The sequence below is a fragment of the Sinohyriopsis cumingii genome, chromosome 6, assembly GCF_028554795.1.
Source record: "Sinohyriopsis cumingii isolate HCF-2022 chromosome 6, ASM2855479v2, whole genome shotgun sequence".
In the NCBI taxonomy this organism is placed as follows: Eukaryota; Metazoa; Mollusca; class Bivalvia; order Unionida; family Unionidae; genus Sinohyriopsis; species Sinohyriopsis cumingii.
In genome coordinates, this window is record NC_142966.1 from 60,657,446 (window position 1) to 60,675,844 (window position 18,399).

The window sequence follows — 18,399 nt, forward strand, 5'->3', positions numbered from 1 at the left end:
AAGTAGAGTCAAGCTGCAAACATCAAATATCCTGATCTGCCGTAGCATAAATCGCCTGCAGATCAGGGTCTATGTTTTACTACTGATTACTCCTAATACACCGCACAGACCCAGTTCTGCTGGCGCATTATCAGACGGCGGGTCTGGGTCTGTGCAGTTTGTTGTTGGACGCGTCTTATAAGCGAGTATAGACGGTACATTGACAGGGTTGGTTGACTTCTGTTTGTGGGAACGAGGGAAGGCTCTGTTATTTAGTTACCTGGTGGGAATATATTTGTTTAAATATGATATTTATAAATGTTTAAACTCTTCATAAAACGTGTTATAATTTGTTTACATCCTTGCATCTGTCGTTGCATATATTTCATTGTTAGAATGAAAACTTTCCAAATTACAGATTTTAGTGCGTCACTGATTTACAGTTTAGATATAAATACATAAATAAATAAATGCATAAATCGATCGCTAGTACAGTTTAAACTATTGATATATACAATTGGTACCATTTATAAAGGCTCTTGCTTTCATCTTACACTGGAAAGTCATTTTATGAATTTGATCGCACATTTCTCTTTCTCCTCCCTCTCCTTTTCTCTGTCTCTCTCACAGACACATAGATAACACAAATTAACGTAGAAACAACTATGTGTTTGAACGTTTTATCATTGAATTAAACCTATTGCTTCAAATTAGTTTTGAATACATCTGACAGCGAGGAAGTGACTTTAGGGAATTTAAGTCATACGACGCCCTGAATTTAGCTTTGTTTTCGCGATCTTCCTATTTTATGATCACTTGCTCACAGTCCATAAAATAGTTTTCTTTACTAGGGCTATTTTTAGAGTTTCTTAACCATATATTTTAATTCCCCTTTCCAGCTTTAGACAATGACAACATTGCAGTGAAGAAGCAGATTTTTGAGCTGTTGGCGGCGCTATGCGTCTACTCCAAAGACGGGTACGCCCGGGCACTTGGCGCTCTGGAAGACTACAAGGTAAGACAAATAGAAAAAAATCTGCAGGCAATTTTGTGAAAATCTTTTTGAAGCAATCAATTGTTTCCTCTTTCAGTTCGATAATACTTCAACGTAAATTAACTTGTTTGAATGACCTGTGCATTTAAGTACATTTAAGTTTACCTGCTAAAGTTTCAGGTGAAAATATGGAGGCGCGTTTAAGGATTTATGGTTTTGTGTTGACACACCACGAATGAAATAAACGCATAAAATCCGCACAAAACTACATTTATTTATCCTATGAAACTCTTAGGGTTGTCCGCATTATGCATTTGGCCATTTATAAAACAGATTATACTGACATGTGTTTTATAAGAACTGAGCTAAACAGCTCCAAACTTGATAACGCAGATTAAGATACATGAACTGTAAAACTTTTTGGTAGAAATGGTTGACCTATTGTTTAGTACCATATACTAAATACGTGACTTACTGTATTGTGCGATGTACTAAATGTATGACCTGTTGTGTGGTAAAATGTTAAGTTGGCACATAATTGGGGAGTAAGTTACCTTCACATAAAACGTTACAATGGATTGACACTTATAAGACTGTCATAAAGGGGAGTCTAAATACTTGTATAAAAAATATTTGATTTTATCTAAATGACTTGTGGTAATTCATTCTTGGATGAAACTGACACTATAATGTAGATTGTTGTTTCTCTTTTGTATCAGTTTTTGAAAGCAAAGAAGTAAAACAAACTTTTCTCAATCAGCTTTTCATTTGAGGCTGCGCGGTGATTTAGAACGATAAACATTTTTTAAAAATCTTGTGACAAAAGACAATATAATAAATAGAAATGTATTGTTTACTTAATAATATACAAATTAAGGAACGATATTTGAAGAATCTCTGACGTCAGTATTTACCGATTGATTGGAATTCTCTATTCCTGGTGTCATTATTTACCGATTGATTGGAATTCTCTATTCCTGATGTCAGTATTTACCGATTCATTGGAATTTTCTATTCCTGATGTCAGCATTTACCAATTCATTGGAATTATCTATTCCTGATGTCAGCATTTACCGATTCATTGGAATTATCTATTCCTGATGTCAGAAACGGTTATTAAGGGAGAAGCTTTATCATCGACATTAAATCGATAAGAAGAAAGCTACAGTACATCACAAACATTGAATCAAAATTCTTTCTCCAGAAATAAAATATTGAGTCATTCAAACTTAAGCCGGCTACTTAGCATGCGATATAGATAAATCTGGTGATCTCAGTCATATCATACCAGTGTCATAAATGTTCAACATAGATTTACTAGACTGTTGAACGTCATGCATCCTGTAATGTAGATGGAAGGTTCTGATCCGCGAAGTTGCGAGGACAGCTTTGCACGCTTCAAATTTCTTCTTTTCCACAACACTGGACCTAAAGCTTTAAGTGAATGAAATTCTAAAAATAAAGAATAATTGATATAATGATTTAGATTTTATACCTGTTATCTACAAGTGATTTGTAGTTTGCACTGTATTTTTCTGAAGAAAAAAATTACTTCTCCTGGCTTGATTATTATCATTTATCGGACTAAGTTTTCCATATCTATTGTATCGTAAAACTTTTATTAACAGTTAAGCTTAATTTGGTTGTCATCCTCTATACCTTTTGTATGCTGTGTTTTCTACGCCCACAACGAAATGATCCAAATAAGGCCACACGTAAGATTTCTGTTTTGCATTGTTTATTTTGTACAGTAAGAATTTCAGCAAAAGGGCATTAAAATACGGGGACATTCAGTGCACTTTTATTTTCTGAATATAAGGACAAATCAATAACCCTTTGTCAACAATTAACTTTAAAAAGAAAAATGACATTCCACTGAAAATAGTATACATTTCAGTGTAACAACGGATGAATTTGACAGTCTACTGCAAAAGGAACCAACCAATTTAATCTCGAATATCCCTAAAATAAAAACCTGGATCCGCACGTGTAATTCAGTCGTGAACATGTGCACACCAATCACCGAATGTCTTCAAAGTGCGACAAAAGCTGTGTCGAGAAATTCTTCAAATTCCTTGACACAAAACGGTTCATTGTGTTGCGTAGGTCAGTTCGTTCTTCTCTCAGAATTATGTTAATATCAATGACAAAATGACAATTCATCCAGAGCTGTCGTTGCCAACTGTTTCCTCTGGGCGTTATCAAATCAGACAGCAGGACTATGGGTCAGTCATGATGCCTTTTCCAGGGTATATACTGCTTGGGAAATGACAAACGATACATTATCAAACTAATTTGATTAACTGTCAAACTTAATCAGTTTAAAAGGGTAAATTGTCACAAATGTGCTAAAATTTAAGTGTTTTTGAGAGTTATTCAGAATCAAATAAATAAAACTTTGCGAATTTAATCACATCGGAACGATTAGAGATGTTCTGATGAGTTGACTCGAGTAATACAACCAGGTTGCCTTTAAAATTTATCTGAAACGCTGTGCGTGGCTTCAGGTATAAATTAACTTCTTGTTTCCATTATTTTTAGGCAGGTGACTCATTCTGAGATGACTTGTCATAAATATTAAAGACTTTACTTGCATTTCTCCTGCTATATCAAATGCTTCTGCCAGGGTTAAGCACAGATTTTAACATTAGGCGGGGAAGCCTATTGGCGACAACTTTTAACTTGATTAATCGAGACTGGGGCTTGTTGGCCAGTGAATAAAATTAAAAAGAAAGGCCCGCCCAGGTAAAACTAAGTTGTTTAGGAATATACCCATGTCTGTCAAGACACCATACTTAATGTCACTTTCATGAGGAATATAAGATCGAGGCATCTTACCTCACAGTACATCCACCGTCATAGGTCCGCAGCGTGAGAAATGACATAGGCTTTGGTGATGGGTCATCCAAGAGGATGTCACAAACGACAGAAGTCACCGGCATGACGAAAATGTCTGCTACTCTCATCCGGTCAAACTTTGTCTTCGAAATATTAATGACCAGGACATGTGAGGTCATTCATGCACACAAGTTAATACTTCTTGGTGTATGTTGCTTAGATCAAAATATGGTAACACACCTCTTAAGGACCCGGAATTGCAGAAACTTTAGAGTAAATTTTATTTGACTGTATTTTCGTGCTTGGGCGATTTTACATTATTTGAGATTGTTTCCGTTTATGTTGAAGAAATTAGTGTCATCATTCATCGTCTTCTTTCTTTTCATCATGAGACATAGTGGTCCCTCTTTAGATACGAGATGGGCCAAGTTTGTCTATATTCTCTTGTAGAATCTGGCATTCAAAAACCGATTCGGTGTAATTATGAGACAAATAAATAATTAGAATAACGATATAAACGTTTATCTCTAAGCTATCTTGTTGATCGGTTAGTTCCCAATTATCAGAATTTCCAATAATTTAAATAATAAAGTCCCACTATACAATCACCTGCCTGTCACATTGCATGTACTTGCGTAAGACTCCGTTGTGACTCTAGGTTATCGACAGTCAGTGTTTGAAGACAGATAAGACTAGATACACAAATCTGATATACACTCTCATGGACATCTTCAATAAACTCATCCTTATCAATCTGTCTATTCATTAACAGGCTTCTGATTTTCCCTGTCAATCAGACCATCGATAAAATCGTGGTAAATGATATCAGTTTCTCTCCGCCACTGTCGTAAATTGTGTTCAAAAATTCATTTGGAGTTATTATATTGATTTGAAAGATCGTAGGTCAAGATCAGTCTTTTCTTTCTGAAGGATGACTGTGCCCTTTTTGCTGATCAACCCCCAGTCCCAAGACAAAACGCTTTTGTTTTTATAGATAAGCTTCTCACAGATTTTATTGCGAGACTTTGATAAGCAGAAGCCTTTCCTAACACCCGATACTTAGCAGGGCCACAACGACCTCCTACTGTGAGATATCTGGATTTAAAAGGCAGATAACGACCGACGATGTTAGCTGTGAAAGCTATCGTCCATAAATCTAAGCGAAGACACGCAACCCATAGTAACAGCGGCTTACGTAGACGGGTATCCGGTTTGAACACTAGTATTATTCCACATCTGTCGCTACACTCGTTTCAGCAGATGTTGCTTATAAAAGCGGTTCGTGTGCCAAAATAAAAAACTTCAAGAATACCGGTATTTCGTTTGGGAAATTTCTTATATTTCGATTCTACTATCCTTATCTTCTTATATGATTGTTATTGTTATTGGCTATAAAAATATTTTCATGTACTCTGTAATCATGCGGTTTATTCTGACTCACTGAATGATAATCTTTGCCTGATATTGTGAGGGCGTCACATGTGTATACATATAGTACCGCGCATCATTTAAAGAGCAAAATGCTGCAGATAATTACTGGATGGAAAATTATCCAACTTATCGTGTTTCAGCTGACGTCAAAGCTGTTACCGGGCAAGTTGAAGGGATTCGATTCATTCCAGCGTATTATTTTGCAATACGGATAGTTTACTGGACACATCATGTTGATTTGTCAAGTCGTGTCAATTAGTCGCGCTAAAATTGTAACTATTCAATAATATTTGAATTAAGTCGATTTCAGTTTATATTATCAAGCGAAATACATGAAGTCATTTGTAGTTCTCTTTCCGTTTATCCAGGTGTTTTCTTCTGTCTTTAGCAATGACTCGTATTATTGTTTCTTTTCTTGAATTTTTTTCAAGTATTATTCGGATATATCCAGTTTCAGATACAATCTGGCTGTTGAACTACGCCTTTCTTTCTGTATTTGGAGTGAATATTATATGCGCTCTGTTGTAATATGCAATGCACTTAATTACGAATGATAAATGCGAACTTTTACCTCGTTTTTGTTGAAAGCACCTAAAAATATCGGGTTTATTTTTCCTACTTGGATACTGCTCTTTTCATGATTCTGATATTGAATCTTCCAGGAATTTTCAACGAGATATGTTTATTGATGTCAATTTTAATGAATTTATGGCCATTTTTTATATTATCGAATTTTCCATTACAGTTAAAATTATGTTAGTCCGTAGGTAAAGCTAAGCGAAATTATGTAAACTCATCTCTCATCAATATGTATGAAACAGTGTATTCATCGTTCAGGAATGACAGTCACTTCTGTTGGCCCTTACCCTATTAATATGATAAATAAGCTTATCTACTTTCTATGGAATAGCTATAATCGCTTATTCCCATCTCTCTTTCTCTCTTCCATCATAAACATCCCCTGCACAGACATTGGAATCTGAGAACCGTATCCGACTTAATTTTAGAAAAATATAATTTGGTATTCTAATCATAACTTTAGGACGAAGTGACTGCATACAACCCAGGACGTGTCACATCCACAAAATCACCTGTACAGTCGTGTACGCATCAGCTGTTAGGATCCGTTTCTTTCATTTTCGCATAAAATACATGAATTCACTGTATCCACTGTCTGTACTCACAAGTCCGTACAACTGTCAACTGCACGGACCCAGATCATTAGGCGCAATATGCAACAGCAGATCTGGGTCTGTGCAGTTTGTTAGCAGTAATCAGTAGAACAAACAACATATACCGTGATTTACGTGCGTACTGTGCTACGACAGATCAGGATCCTTGTTGGTTGCGGTTTTCATCGACTTATAAGCGAGTACGTACGACAATACACGCACTAGCTTTGTTCCATAGCATTTAACTTTAAATCCGTGTATGTTAATGTACTAAAGTTTTCTTCTCTATTTGAGTACTAATATTAACTCTGGCAAGAAAATGGTTTGGATTGGATGACAGGGCATATTTACAGCTCATTAAGCCGTTCCCAGCACAAATTTTTTGTCCAGGTTCTTTATGAAGCATTACACGTTCAAGTACACGTTTGTTTGTTTGTTTTTGAGTGGTGGTGGTGGTGGTGGTAGTGGCTGGATTGGTTGATCATTGCAACCCCCCCCCCTTCATTGGAAATAGAAAATTCTTCTCCTAAAGTATCCAGGTAATCTTGCAGACAGTTGTGTAAAACTGTGTCACCAGCTCTTCTCTTGACGGGTATTTAAAATGTGGTTTATACTTTCGTACTCAAGTTTTCATGTAATCCACTCGTTTTCCTTTCCAAACATATACTTTCACTCTGAGGAAATTCAAGACAAATTGATCAGTGAGGTTAAATTAAAAATCTCCAATTTTTGTTTTTACTCGTCTCATTGATATGAATAGTACAAAATGGAACGAAAATATGTTCCTCTAGATATGATTCATTTGCACGCGAGTGTCGTCAATCTTCGTATTATTTCCATTGCAGGATTTTGAAAGCGATAAATCAGTTATTCTTTCTATACTGTAGGACACAGATAAAAATAGAAATTGTTTAATCTATTGATGGTGAATATTTTATTGTATTAAATATAACACACATTAACATAATATAAGCTGCTTTTGTGATAAACTAGACAATGACATATTTGTTTTATTTATAGAGAAATATTGCCAATTTACGTCGTTTTATCTAAACACGAACCTATATAGTATGTAATGCAGTGTTTAGAAAGAGCTATTAGGAAATTCATTGGATTCGTTCTTATAGTAACATCAGGGGTCGAACTACTGGAACCATGCATATATAGGCTAAGGCCGTTGATGTTAATTAGCCCTGGTTTTATTTACTTTTACTGTGGTTTTTTTTTTTAAGACCTGTTTAACGCGATGCCTTTTATAATTTTGCTTAGTGGCACGAAAATAAACGTCTTAGATCAAATTAGGAAGGCAAATTCAACATTTTTTAAGCCAAGAATATCTAACGAAGAAAAACAATTAAGAAAAAGAATAAAGAAGTAAAGAAAACATCATGGCGAAGCTGATACCGCTACATAGACATAACAAGTATATATATATATATATATATATATATATATATATATATATATATATATATATATATATATATATATATATATATATATATATATATATATATATATATATATATATACTTTGTGACGCGTGATCATTGAACCCGTCTCAACTCTAAATATCAGTTTCGTAGCGAACTGTAATTTGCAAATATTAGTTGCACACGCAGAAAAGAAGCCATAGGTTTAATATATAATGTAGCAGTGCAATTCTCTGCCGTCCAGGAGGAAATCTATCATTAAAAAAAAAGGGTGAGAAAGGGGTTTTAAATTTACAGGGGTATTTATTTAATAGCTATAAAATCTATTTGATCAATACTTAAGGTGTATTACACAAGCTATCAAAAATTGAGCTTCTCCAGTCTACATGATTTAGTACATTGTAAAATGCACGTAAGTGTTATAGGAGAATGCAGTGGAAATGTTAAAACGTTTGCACAATGAATTACGTCTATTTTGCATTTGATTGATTGAAATAGTCTGTTTCGCTTTGACTGCCATACTGAGCGTTGTTCGCATATGGTAATAATCCAATATATATATTATGGTCGCCATGGCGGCCAGCTTGAAAATCTTGTTATTACTACTTCTCCAGAACGAATGATGATATCAGAATGGGGTTTCACTGACAACTTTCATACGATGTCTAGATAGTTATAAATGAAATCGGTGATAATCTGACCTCCAGCATGGCTGCACCAATAGCCATCGTAAAAATCTTATTGGCGCGACTTTGTCTGGTCATATCAAATTTGTGCATTCATCAAAAGACTTGACTTACATCTGCGCTGTGCATCATGGGAAAAAGTACGGAGATTCCGTGCTTTCACTAGGATGGAGAATGATAACCATCTGTGGTCTCACCGAAATGTAACGCCATTTATTGTATAGTCATTCTGTATACGTCAGAATCATGCAGTATTTTACGATATTGAACTCGCGTGCAGTTCATATTGAATTCACGTGAATAATGGAACAAAATTTTATTGTAAACAAACAATGGATGGGGACGCAATCACTTTTGATTTATTTTATTTGTCTGTGGATAAAGTAAACCAATTGAATGAACTAAAGCAGATGTTTCGTGGACCGCCACAAACGAGCTGCTTTGCCACAGTCCGCGTTAACCATTTTAATAAAATGTTTCAGTTTTAGGCTAGCTATAGACGCCAGACAGGGTCCTTACAAATAATATGCAAGTGATCAGGCATAAACTGTCTTCTTTAGCATGTAATAAGAATGGCAATCTAATATACTTAGTTTTACATTCTGAATTTCCTCAAAATGTACTTTCTTAGTTCTGCAAATCCAAATTACATTAGCTACATCATGGGTTCTCAAGCTTGATTACACATTTCGAAATTGTACTGTAATTTCGGCTATATTCCAAGTGCAATTACATCCTCCTTACTGCACTCAAAATGATATCAACATTATATTCCATAACGTGTTTCTGATAATTGCAATTGAAAGACTGCATATTTGTCCCAGATTATGATTTCAAGCATTCAATGACGGAACAGAAATACGCTTGCAGATGACAACACGCTGTTGAAATCCGATGTACTTCATGTAGCATTTGCACAGATAAATCCAGTCCATAATGACGACATTTCGTAGAATCAACAAAAAATACCAAACTCTACTCATTTCAGATCAAATGGAAAAGTTGTTACAATGCGCATTCGTTCACATTATGACTCCAAATTTCAATTTTAAGTACACCAAAACGCCATTTTATTTCGAAAGTTGTCTAACGCGCGACTAAGTTCAACTTTATCTGGGCGGGGTTATGTGCGCGATAATAATGTTGTTGTTATGTAATGATAAATCTGCGTTTGTGTATTTAGTTTGGAATACGGTATACATTCAGTTACTTTGTTTCTTGTAGTGTATTTATGTTTATATAATTAATCTTTAGGTAGAATAAGAAAATGAACATATAATAAAAAGGTTACTGCATTTGTATGGGAAAATATGAACTAGTTTTGTCGGATGGATATACTGCATTTCCAAGGTCGTGTAGTATATCATCAGAAAAACTAGTTCATATTTTCCCATACAAATGCAGTAACCTATAACTATCAGTGAAGTTGTGTATTTGCCAAGTCGTATTGCTTAATGTATATCATGACGTCATAATATCGATGATGTAAGCACATGCTCAATGGTAGGGATCAAAATGTATCCTCTTGATATAAACATTCCGCAAGGGGGCGTTGATTTTGCATAATTTTCACAATACCTCTCACAGTGAGTTAAATTTGGTGGTAAACCCTAGAGAAAATCATGCATTTTACAAGATAGCATGCGGCTGGTCACAATATACCGATATGTCTCAATGAAGCACATCGTAGCCGCCGTACATAGTCTTTCTGTTCCCTTCGTTTCTGATTCGATTTTAAAAGTGAGGCGTGATCCAGTCTATGTGCTGGTGTTCAAATACCTGGAGACGATGGACTAGTTTTTCTATGACCCAGGATTCAAAACGTTCATATGGCAGCAATATGGAGCGCGCGTTTTCAAATAGTGATATTTGCAAATTTTCTATGCAGATATAGTCTGGACACACCCAGATTAGTGATTGTTCTCCGTGTCGCCGCCTGCTGCATACTTGCCGTCATAAGATACATTGATACGTAACTTGTAACCATACATTAGGTTGATTTGCCTTGAAGCTAACTATACCCCAGCCGACTATCTGTCTACTTCATTATTTACAAATATCCTTCATTGGTTGTGTCAACCACCGCTCACAGATGACATGTGCATGGATTGTTTCATTTTCACCTTGTATTATCTCAGACGTCCTAGTTTCCTAGTTTTGCTTGCACAGAGCAAATATTCGTCCCCCAGAGCGCCAAAACCTACAGTAAAACCTTCGAAAGGCAGCTTGTCCAAAATAGTGAGAGAAGGGAATTTAATGCAGCAGTACAGACGTAAAGTGGGTCAAACGGGAAATTCTGTAGAGAAGAACGAAATTCGTTTGAAAAAGCACTCTAATAGAAATCTCGACTTAAAAAATGACCCTGTATGAACACTAAGCACAGACGTGATTATATGCAGCCATCTTGCTTGAATCCGTCCTGTGTTAAGTGAACTATTGACAAAAGTATAGGATTACACAGTTCAAAAGAGATTGTCGAATTCCACGTTGTCAAGTTCTTGTTAGTCAACCGGGAGAATATCAATTTACCGAGACACCTAATTGTAAAAAGTGAGTTTATATTCACTTCCTGGAAGATGATGTGTGTTATCTCAATCACTATACGATACCATACAAATAAAGTAAAATAACATTCTGGATGCCGACTTGGTTTGAAATTGCAAACGTCTGTAATGTTCCACATACTATAATCGGACCGGCATGCTGTTGCTGGTACCACGTCCACATTTGGTTTACTAGCTACGCTTAAAAATGAAACCAGATAGATTCAACATGGTCCTTCTTTTACTTTGGTTTTCATCTGAAACTAGATCAGTTAAACGAGGGCAATCATGGAAATGAAGATGGGGTAGAAATGTTTCAAGGAAGATTTAAATTTAAAGACCCAAAGTAGTTCATACAATATTCCTGCCATGAAACTAATTATATCCATCATATTAACTGAGACAACAAATTATCTTCAGATGAAAGGAAAAAAAACCTCATGGTTCGAAAGAAAATCCAAGACCCTCACTATCGACACATGAAATTGTAGTGATTGATCTCTGGTGTTGTGAGATTATTGCGTAGTAGTGAAAACATAAACAGACGCTTGATAAAGAGCGATCCAGAACATATGGGTAATTGGTACCAAACAATCCAGATCTAGAAACAATATTGGTAACTGTGATTAGTGCTTGGAAACATAAAAATGAATACTCTAATTGCAGACGGATTAGTAGCATATATATCATTTTTCCCCCTAATTTCTCGTGACATTGTAAAGGCGACAACGCCCTGGTTGAGTGTGTTGATACCATTTGCGGATGACAAAACTGTTCAAAACATGTCCATCTTGTTTCTGAGATGGTGATACTGTGACTCAGCCAGAAGGTGGAGTCAGTTTGCTAAGCCAAACTCACCTCAGTCTCCAAACACTCTCACGGGAATATGTTAGAAATCTTTTCAGTAACGCATGTTCATATTCAGGAAATATTTACCATTTTTATATTCGTTACACTTTGTGGTTATTGTTGATTATATTGGATTCGTATTGCAGAAGACCTTCGAGCTAATAATGAACTCTCAAATTTGTCTTTCCTTCTGTGTGTAATGCGTGCCAAAGAAGAGAGGTCGCGAGTTTCGAAACTTGCGACGGCATACACTTTAAAAAAAACTTTCTTTCTTATTTTTGCGTATAAACATTCTTTAAAATTCGTTTATTCCAATTTTTAATTTATTTGTAGTTTTTTTTCTTCTCACTTTTCTTTTAAAACTCCGGTCATAGGACAGGCAATTGACCTAGTTGGAGATATAAATGCTCAATATATTTTGAAATATTTAATTTTATTAGTGCGTTTGTTGCATTGAGATGATGGTTGGTTGAGTAGCTATTGTTTGTTTAGAGGATGTTAAAGTAACAAAGTATAAGCTTTGTATGAATCCCGGCCCTATTCCGGAATTCCAATAGGAAGTACCCATATAAAGAAGACTGAATTTTGATATAATATGAATGGTTTATACGTGAATGAAAATGGCTTCAAAGTAGGTGGATTGACCATAAACTTATTACGCGGCACTTTATCTTAAAATATATGCTCGTGACTTTGAAATTTAATGTACTTGTTAGAAGCCAACTTCAGAGAAAAAAATCTCAGATTAAAATACATTATTCTGAATGAATAATCCATACGAAAATCATTTTAAATACTATCCTACGAGAAATCATAAATCGGTGAATAGATGATTACTTAGCAATAAATCGTGGACTGTCGGGAGGTCTCAGTTAAATATATAATCGCTCAATATCTAGTATGGTTCAAGGTTACTGACTCTAAACACTATAGTCAAACCCACATGGAAATTAACGTACTACCAGTAATGTTTGCGGTCAACGGGTGGTCCTGTTAGAGAGCGTCATGAAATCTAAATCAAACAAAATAGCATCAATAACAAAAATAAATACCGTTAAATACATTTACTAAAATTACGTTATATATGATTCTCTATTTACGTTTTTCGTGTTCACAATTTTGATCAAAACGTGAAAATATAGTATCATGTTGTGTAATTATTGTTTATAAATCATAGCACAAACATTTTTCAAGCTAGTTGATGGCACGAATTTGAAAATAAAAACGGCATAGGCCCCATCCCCCCCCCCACATTAAATGATCGGTCCCTAGTAGTTGCTGATCAAGCTGAAAATATGCAAATCATTTTATACGCAGTTTTGGAGTTAGGGGTACCTTCAGATGAGAAATGAGACTTATTAAGTACAAACGAGATAGATTAATAGTCATTAGGGTTTAAAATAATCGATCCAAATAACACACATTATCCATAAACCCTTTCAATGTAGTAAGTACTTCGTGGCGTTTTGACGCACTGATGTGAGATTTTGCATGTAGAGGGATCTTAAAACCGGAGGAATCAAAATCATACTCCGTGGAGAAAAATAGGCATTTAACTTAGACGTTTCTCAATTAACGATATAGCCTAAAATGGAATAATAAGTTGAAATTTTATTTTCACGACGTGGCATTTTTTTGGTTGAACAGATTCAGTATATATCAAAGCTAAACAAATCCACATTAGTGATGAAACTTGTACATATGCTTGGCTCGACAATGCAATGTTTCACAGGCTTCCAGGAAGGAATGATGTTAATTTTTTATTTTTATAGTTTCTAAATAAATTAAGAGATTTAAATGGTCTTGTCTATACCAAAAATCTTTCTACTCGATCGATTTTATTTACCCAGTTCACCTCAACCAAACTAAAGATTGACTGAACTTACAAATGTTTTCTAAATTGCTTTTAGGAGGTCAAAAAGTCTGTCATGTATCATGATTTGTTGATAAATGACAGTAAATTATGAACCCTGGCATTTTGTTTTTACATCTCGAAAGAGTCCAAATTGCTGTTATTAGGAAGGCAGATCTGCTGGAGCTAGATCCACAGATTTATGGCAATCCGGTTTCACAACTGTCCTTAATCACCTATCTGTGCGCGGCGCAGAGATTGATTATTACAAACTGTGCAACGAGTCCGCAGTAAATCACCGGTCTTAATGTTAATGGTGCAGTTTTAATGGACGGTTAATGGCTTTCTCTCGTGCAATAGTCGATTTCAAACACTGAACGATGCTTTGCGATAGCATCAGATAAATTTGTAGCAAAGAATAAGTATGTGTCTAAGCATATAACCTGACAAATAAAGATAAACGCTTTTGCCAATGTCTTGTAAGACTTGCATACCCATTATTAGCCTGTAACCACATGGGAGATTGCATATCTTCATAACGTTCCCAATAACCCATAGAACGTCGAAACATAATACAAGGACTCCGCAGCATGTACATTTTGATCGTTTGTGTATTCTGCTATACTGCTGACGTTCTCCTTGAGAATAAGTTAGATGTCGTCAAAAATACTGTAGATGTGTCAAGTTTCCAAAATGTACGAACGACACATTTAGAGAATCAATACGATCATAGTCTATGTATTACCTTTGTCTCGTTCCCGTTTGAAACCCCACAATGTGTCAAGTGTGATTACTTGTACACCAATGTGCATTGTTTAAACTCATTCCCTAACATTTTTAGTGAATAAATTAAAACTTATTTACCTAATAGTGACTCAACTTTTTATATGTCGCTTAGACATTTATCGAATTGAAATTATTAGGGAAATTACCATGTACACTATGTACTAGTACTACTGGAATTGTTAGGAGACTTGTTTGGATTTGACCCATTTGCACAGGTGGCCTACACATTATTAGTTATGTTAGGGTCCATTAAATAACTGGACTAAAATTTGATTAAGTACGGGCTGGTGTTCAGTGACTCTCGTGCGGACCGGACTGCTTTTCCTCCCTTGCCACTCCCGGACATTCGTAAATGAGCGGAGATGTGGAAAGATTTCCACTCGCTAAAAAAAACAGGTGTCCCAGTGTGATGTCATAGTTGCCGAGCAATCACGACTAGCGTTGCATACTGCATTGGTTGACACTCCACTGATTGGTAAACTAGAATTTCCTTAAGAACATGAGTGCTTGGGTCCAGTCCCACTCATGAAAGCCCTTCATTCAGACCGTTAGGGTCCAATTTGGACTCCCGGCTGAGGATAATTAACAGTGCACATTGTGCACATAAACGCCTGGGGGATGAGGCACTAATTCCTTCCCCCAGGATAAATTATCAGGCTGCTGTGCAGTCATAAACCCGTGGTGCATATACAACAGTACGAAAACCACGTTAATTCAACTAACTGCATAACTTGTTTTCGTGCAGGAGCACTATCTGTTATCGTCTATTGTATTTAGGAAGTCCCATTATGCATTGTATTATGATTTCAAAACGAATGTGAAGACTGGGCTGCAATAATTTTTTATTGTGGTATCCACTAAATATTCAGGGATTGCGTAACAGTCAACTATGAGTATAACAATATATGCTGAATTGAAAGCTTAACTATATTCCAGATTCTGTCTTACAAGATCATTATTAACTGGACACAACCTGTTTATTGAACTGGTTAAAAATTTGTACGTACATTAGTCTTTCTTCCCGAGTTGAATCCCTCTATCTCTTTCTTGTGTTTACGAATGTTCGCTTACACATACTATGAAGATCATCTCAATTCGAATGTAATGAAATACACTTTCTAATTATGACATCATACGATGATAATTAGTTGAGTTTGTTTGCTCCTATACGATATTTAATCAAGATCTTATAGAAGCATGATTTTCCCCTGCTTTACTCCATAAAGAGTTCTCCTATAAATGGCTGTGCTGGATTTTTTCATATTAATGGACTCTTATCCGCCATGGCTTGTTCGCAGGTGCCCCGGTTCAAGTAAGATTTAGTATCAATGGGGCTGAATTCTTACCTGTCAAAATCGCTTCTAAAGATGGAATTTGTTGGGATATATTGACAGGATCTGATCCTTAAGCACTCTAGGTAGGAAATTAAACATTGTACGCTGTATCAAATAATTTGAGGACAAGATTTAAAGTATTCTTAGCACTTCAAACAGAATCGATTTGGTGCCACGAATAAATTGCGCTTATCACGGCTGAAAAACGGGTCCGTATTTCTCCTCGTCACACCACATAACATTTCTAAACCAGGCACTGGTTTAAGTCAGTCTGGAAAATAGAAGAAATCTTGTGTAAGGTAGTGTATAATCTTTGATTACCGATTATTTGGTCAGTAACCAGTCTGAAAACACGTCCTTATTGTGCAAAAATAAGCACTACTAGATGTGAAAACGTTGAAGAAAGTGTAAATGTCCAATGTATGATATGAATTTTCGAAGATTCCGATACCATCCGAAAGTCTTACCTTTCTTCAAATAATCGAAACTTTAACTTCTTGCTCGAACATAAATTCCCGTTTACTTCGCTGTTAGCGCGAACAATGTGAATATGTACTTTTTCTCAGGCATATTTATATTGTTATCGACATACATTTTTATAGTGTTAAAATAACGGTAACTTGAATGAAAACACGTCTTTATTAATTTTTAAAATATGGTGGAAATTGCTTTTCTTTGCTGGTTTGTCTGGAGAGATCTTTTGTCTCATTGGTAGTCTTCTTGATTACAGACACAGGCTCTCCAGTTTTCAGTTCGTGCTTAGAGTTCATACAATCGGTACAAGTGAGTACCTGAGATGATATTGCCCTACTTGCGGCAAAGTGTAATCGATTGAAGATTTCATACGAGTAGGAACAACGTTTGATCAATTAGAAAACCATACTACGAAATGAACACTTTATTGGATTTAGTTTTCATGGACCTTAACTCCTGTGGTTAATTAAAGAATCTGCCTTGAAAATCCGACAAAAAAAATCTCCAAGAAAGGGGGAACTTAATTCTAATTTATTTTAACAAATATTATCACCTTTGTAATCTCGGATTACTTTTAGGACGTTTATTGTAAATCGTACTAATTATTTGTTAATATTTCTTCGCACCGTGGTTTAAAACGATGATTTGAAAGTTTTGTTTTCTTCCTTACAGTAACACAATAACTGGTGTACCGGTTAGATTAGTTCTGTGGAGGGATTCTGTGTAGGGACATCTTCAGTATATATTATATACCAAGATTACTATGCAAATATCTGTATCGTTATTTTTTTATTATAGGCATAGACTTTGCACTATATAAACGCAATTAATAAAAGCCAGATTTGAAGACACGACTTGTCACCTAATATATAAAAGAATATTTTCTTTTCCTACTTTAATACCGGATATCGTGTGGTACCAAAATTATGATATTTTGACGAGCGAGAGTATATTTTTTTTCAGTACCACAAGATGAAGTATATCAGGTATTAACGTAGGAAAAGAAAATGTTCTTTTTATTATATTCCAAACTTGCTCCATGATCGAAGTTCAGAAGTCACATCACTTTCTGAGCCTGATAATATAAATATACGTAATTTAAGAAAGTGGTAGGTTGGATTCACCTAATCTGTCATTTTTGAAACTATTTGATCCCACTGGAAAACAACGCACGTCCGATTCAGCAATGCACAACAGCGGGTTTGTCGTTGTTGTCAAGGAAGTAAGGGGAGATAATTTCATAGAGACACGAACGGCGTATGTTCAAATTTCGTTATCAAAGATCAGTTTTCATGATCAAATGTAAAGCAGTTTCTATTTACTTGTTCTAGCTCACACGGTGCTCATTTTTGTTGCTGCATGTTCAATTTTTGTGGACACGTACAATCAAGCGTCGCATGGCATGATGGGAAATGTTATATTTTCACATGTAAAAATACAAGGGTATATTTTGCACAAGTGAAAATACAGGAATAAAAAATATGAAAATTATTTCACCCTTAAGGATGTACATTTTTAAAAAAACTATTTCAGGATATATTTTGTTTAACTTTTGCTTTGATTGATTTTTAAAAAATATTACTCGTCTCGACGTCTATATTTACTCTGGATTGGGAAGATCACTTCGATAACGGATGTGGTGTGTGAAAAATATCTAGGTCTCTTCATTAATGTGGGAGATTACATTTTAGGCTTGTCCTCAAACTAGAAACTTTGATATCAAATAGTTTTCTTCCTGCAGCTATTTGCTTGTACGAATGTGAGAAATCCCTGTTTTTTGTCAAGCCAGTTTCAAATCGAATTCAGTCAAAATACGACGAAGATATTTCTTTTTACCTTTCCAGTTGCTATTAATAAGCTTATTTCTAGAAAACAAAATGTTAAACCGCAATAAAATTTCGAAATTTTTTACTGAAAAAATAACACTTCGTGTGTTGAAACAGACTGAAAAAACTCAGACGCCAATAAGACGCCTGTCGACACAGTACAAATGTACCTGTAACGGGAGTCAGTGCTTCCAGGATGTCC

General features: G+C 35.4%; 1 protein-coding gene across 1 annotated transcript in view; it reads left to right on the top strand.

Moving 5' to 3' along the window:
* The window catches only part of LOC149797050 (uncharacterized), a 77,232-nt gene that overhangs the window by 23,263 nt on the left and 35,570 nt on the right, over window positions 1-18,399 (top strand). The window contains exon 2 of the mRNA XM_089961720.1: window positions 879-994. Within this exon, the coding sequence (XP_089817846.1) occupies window positions 879-994 (116 nt within the window). The remainder of the gene's footprint in view (window positions 1-878; window positions 995-18,399) is intronic.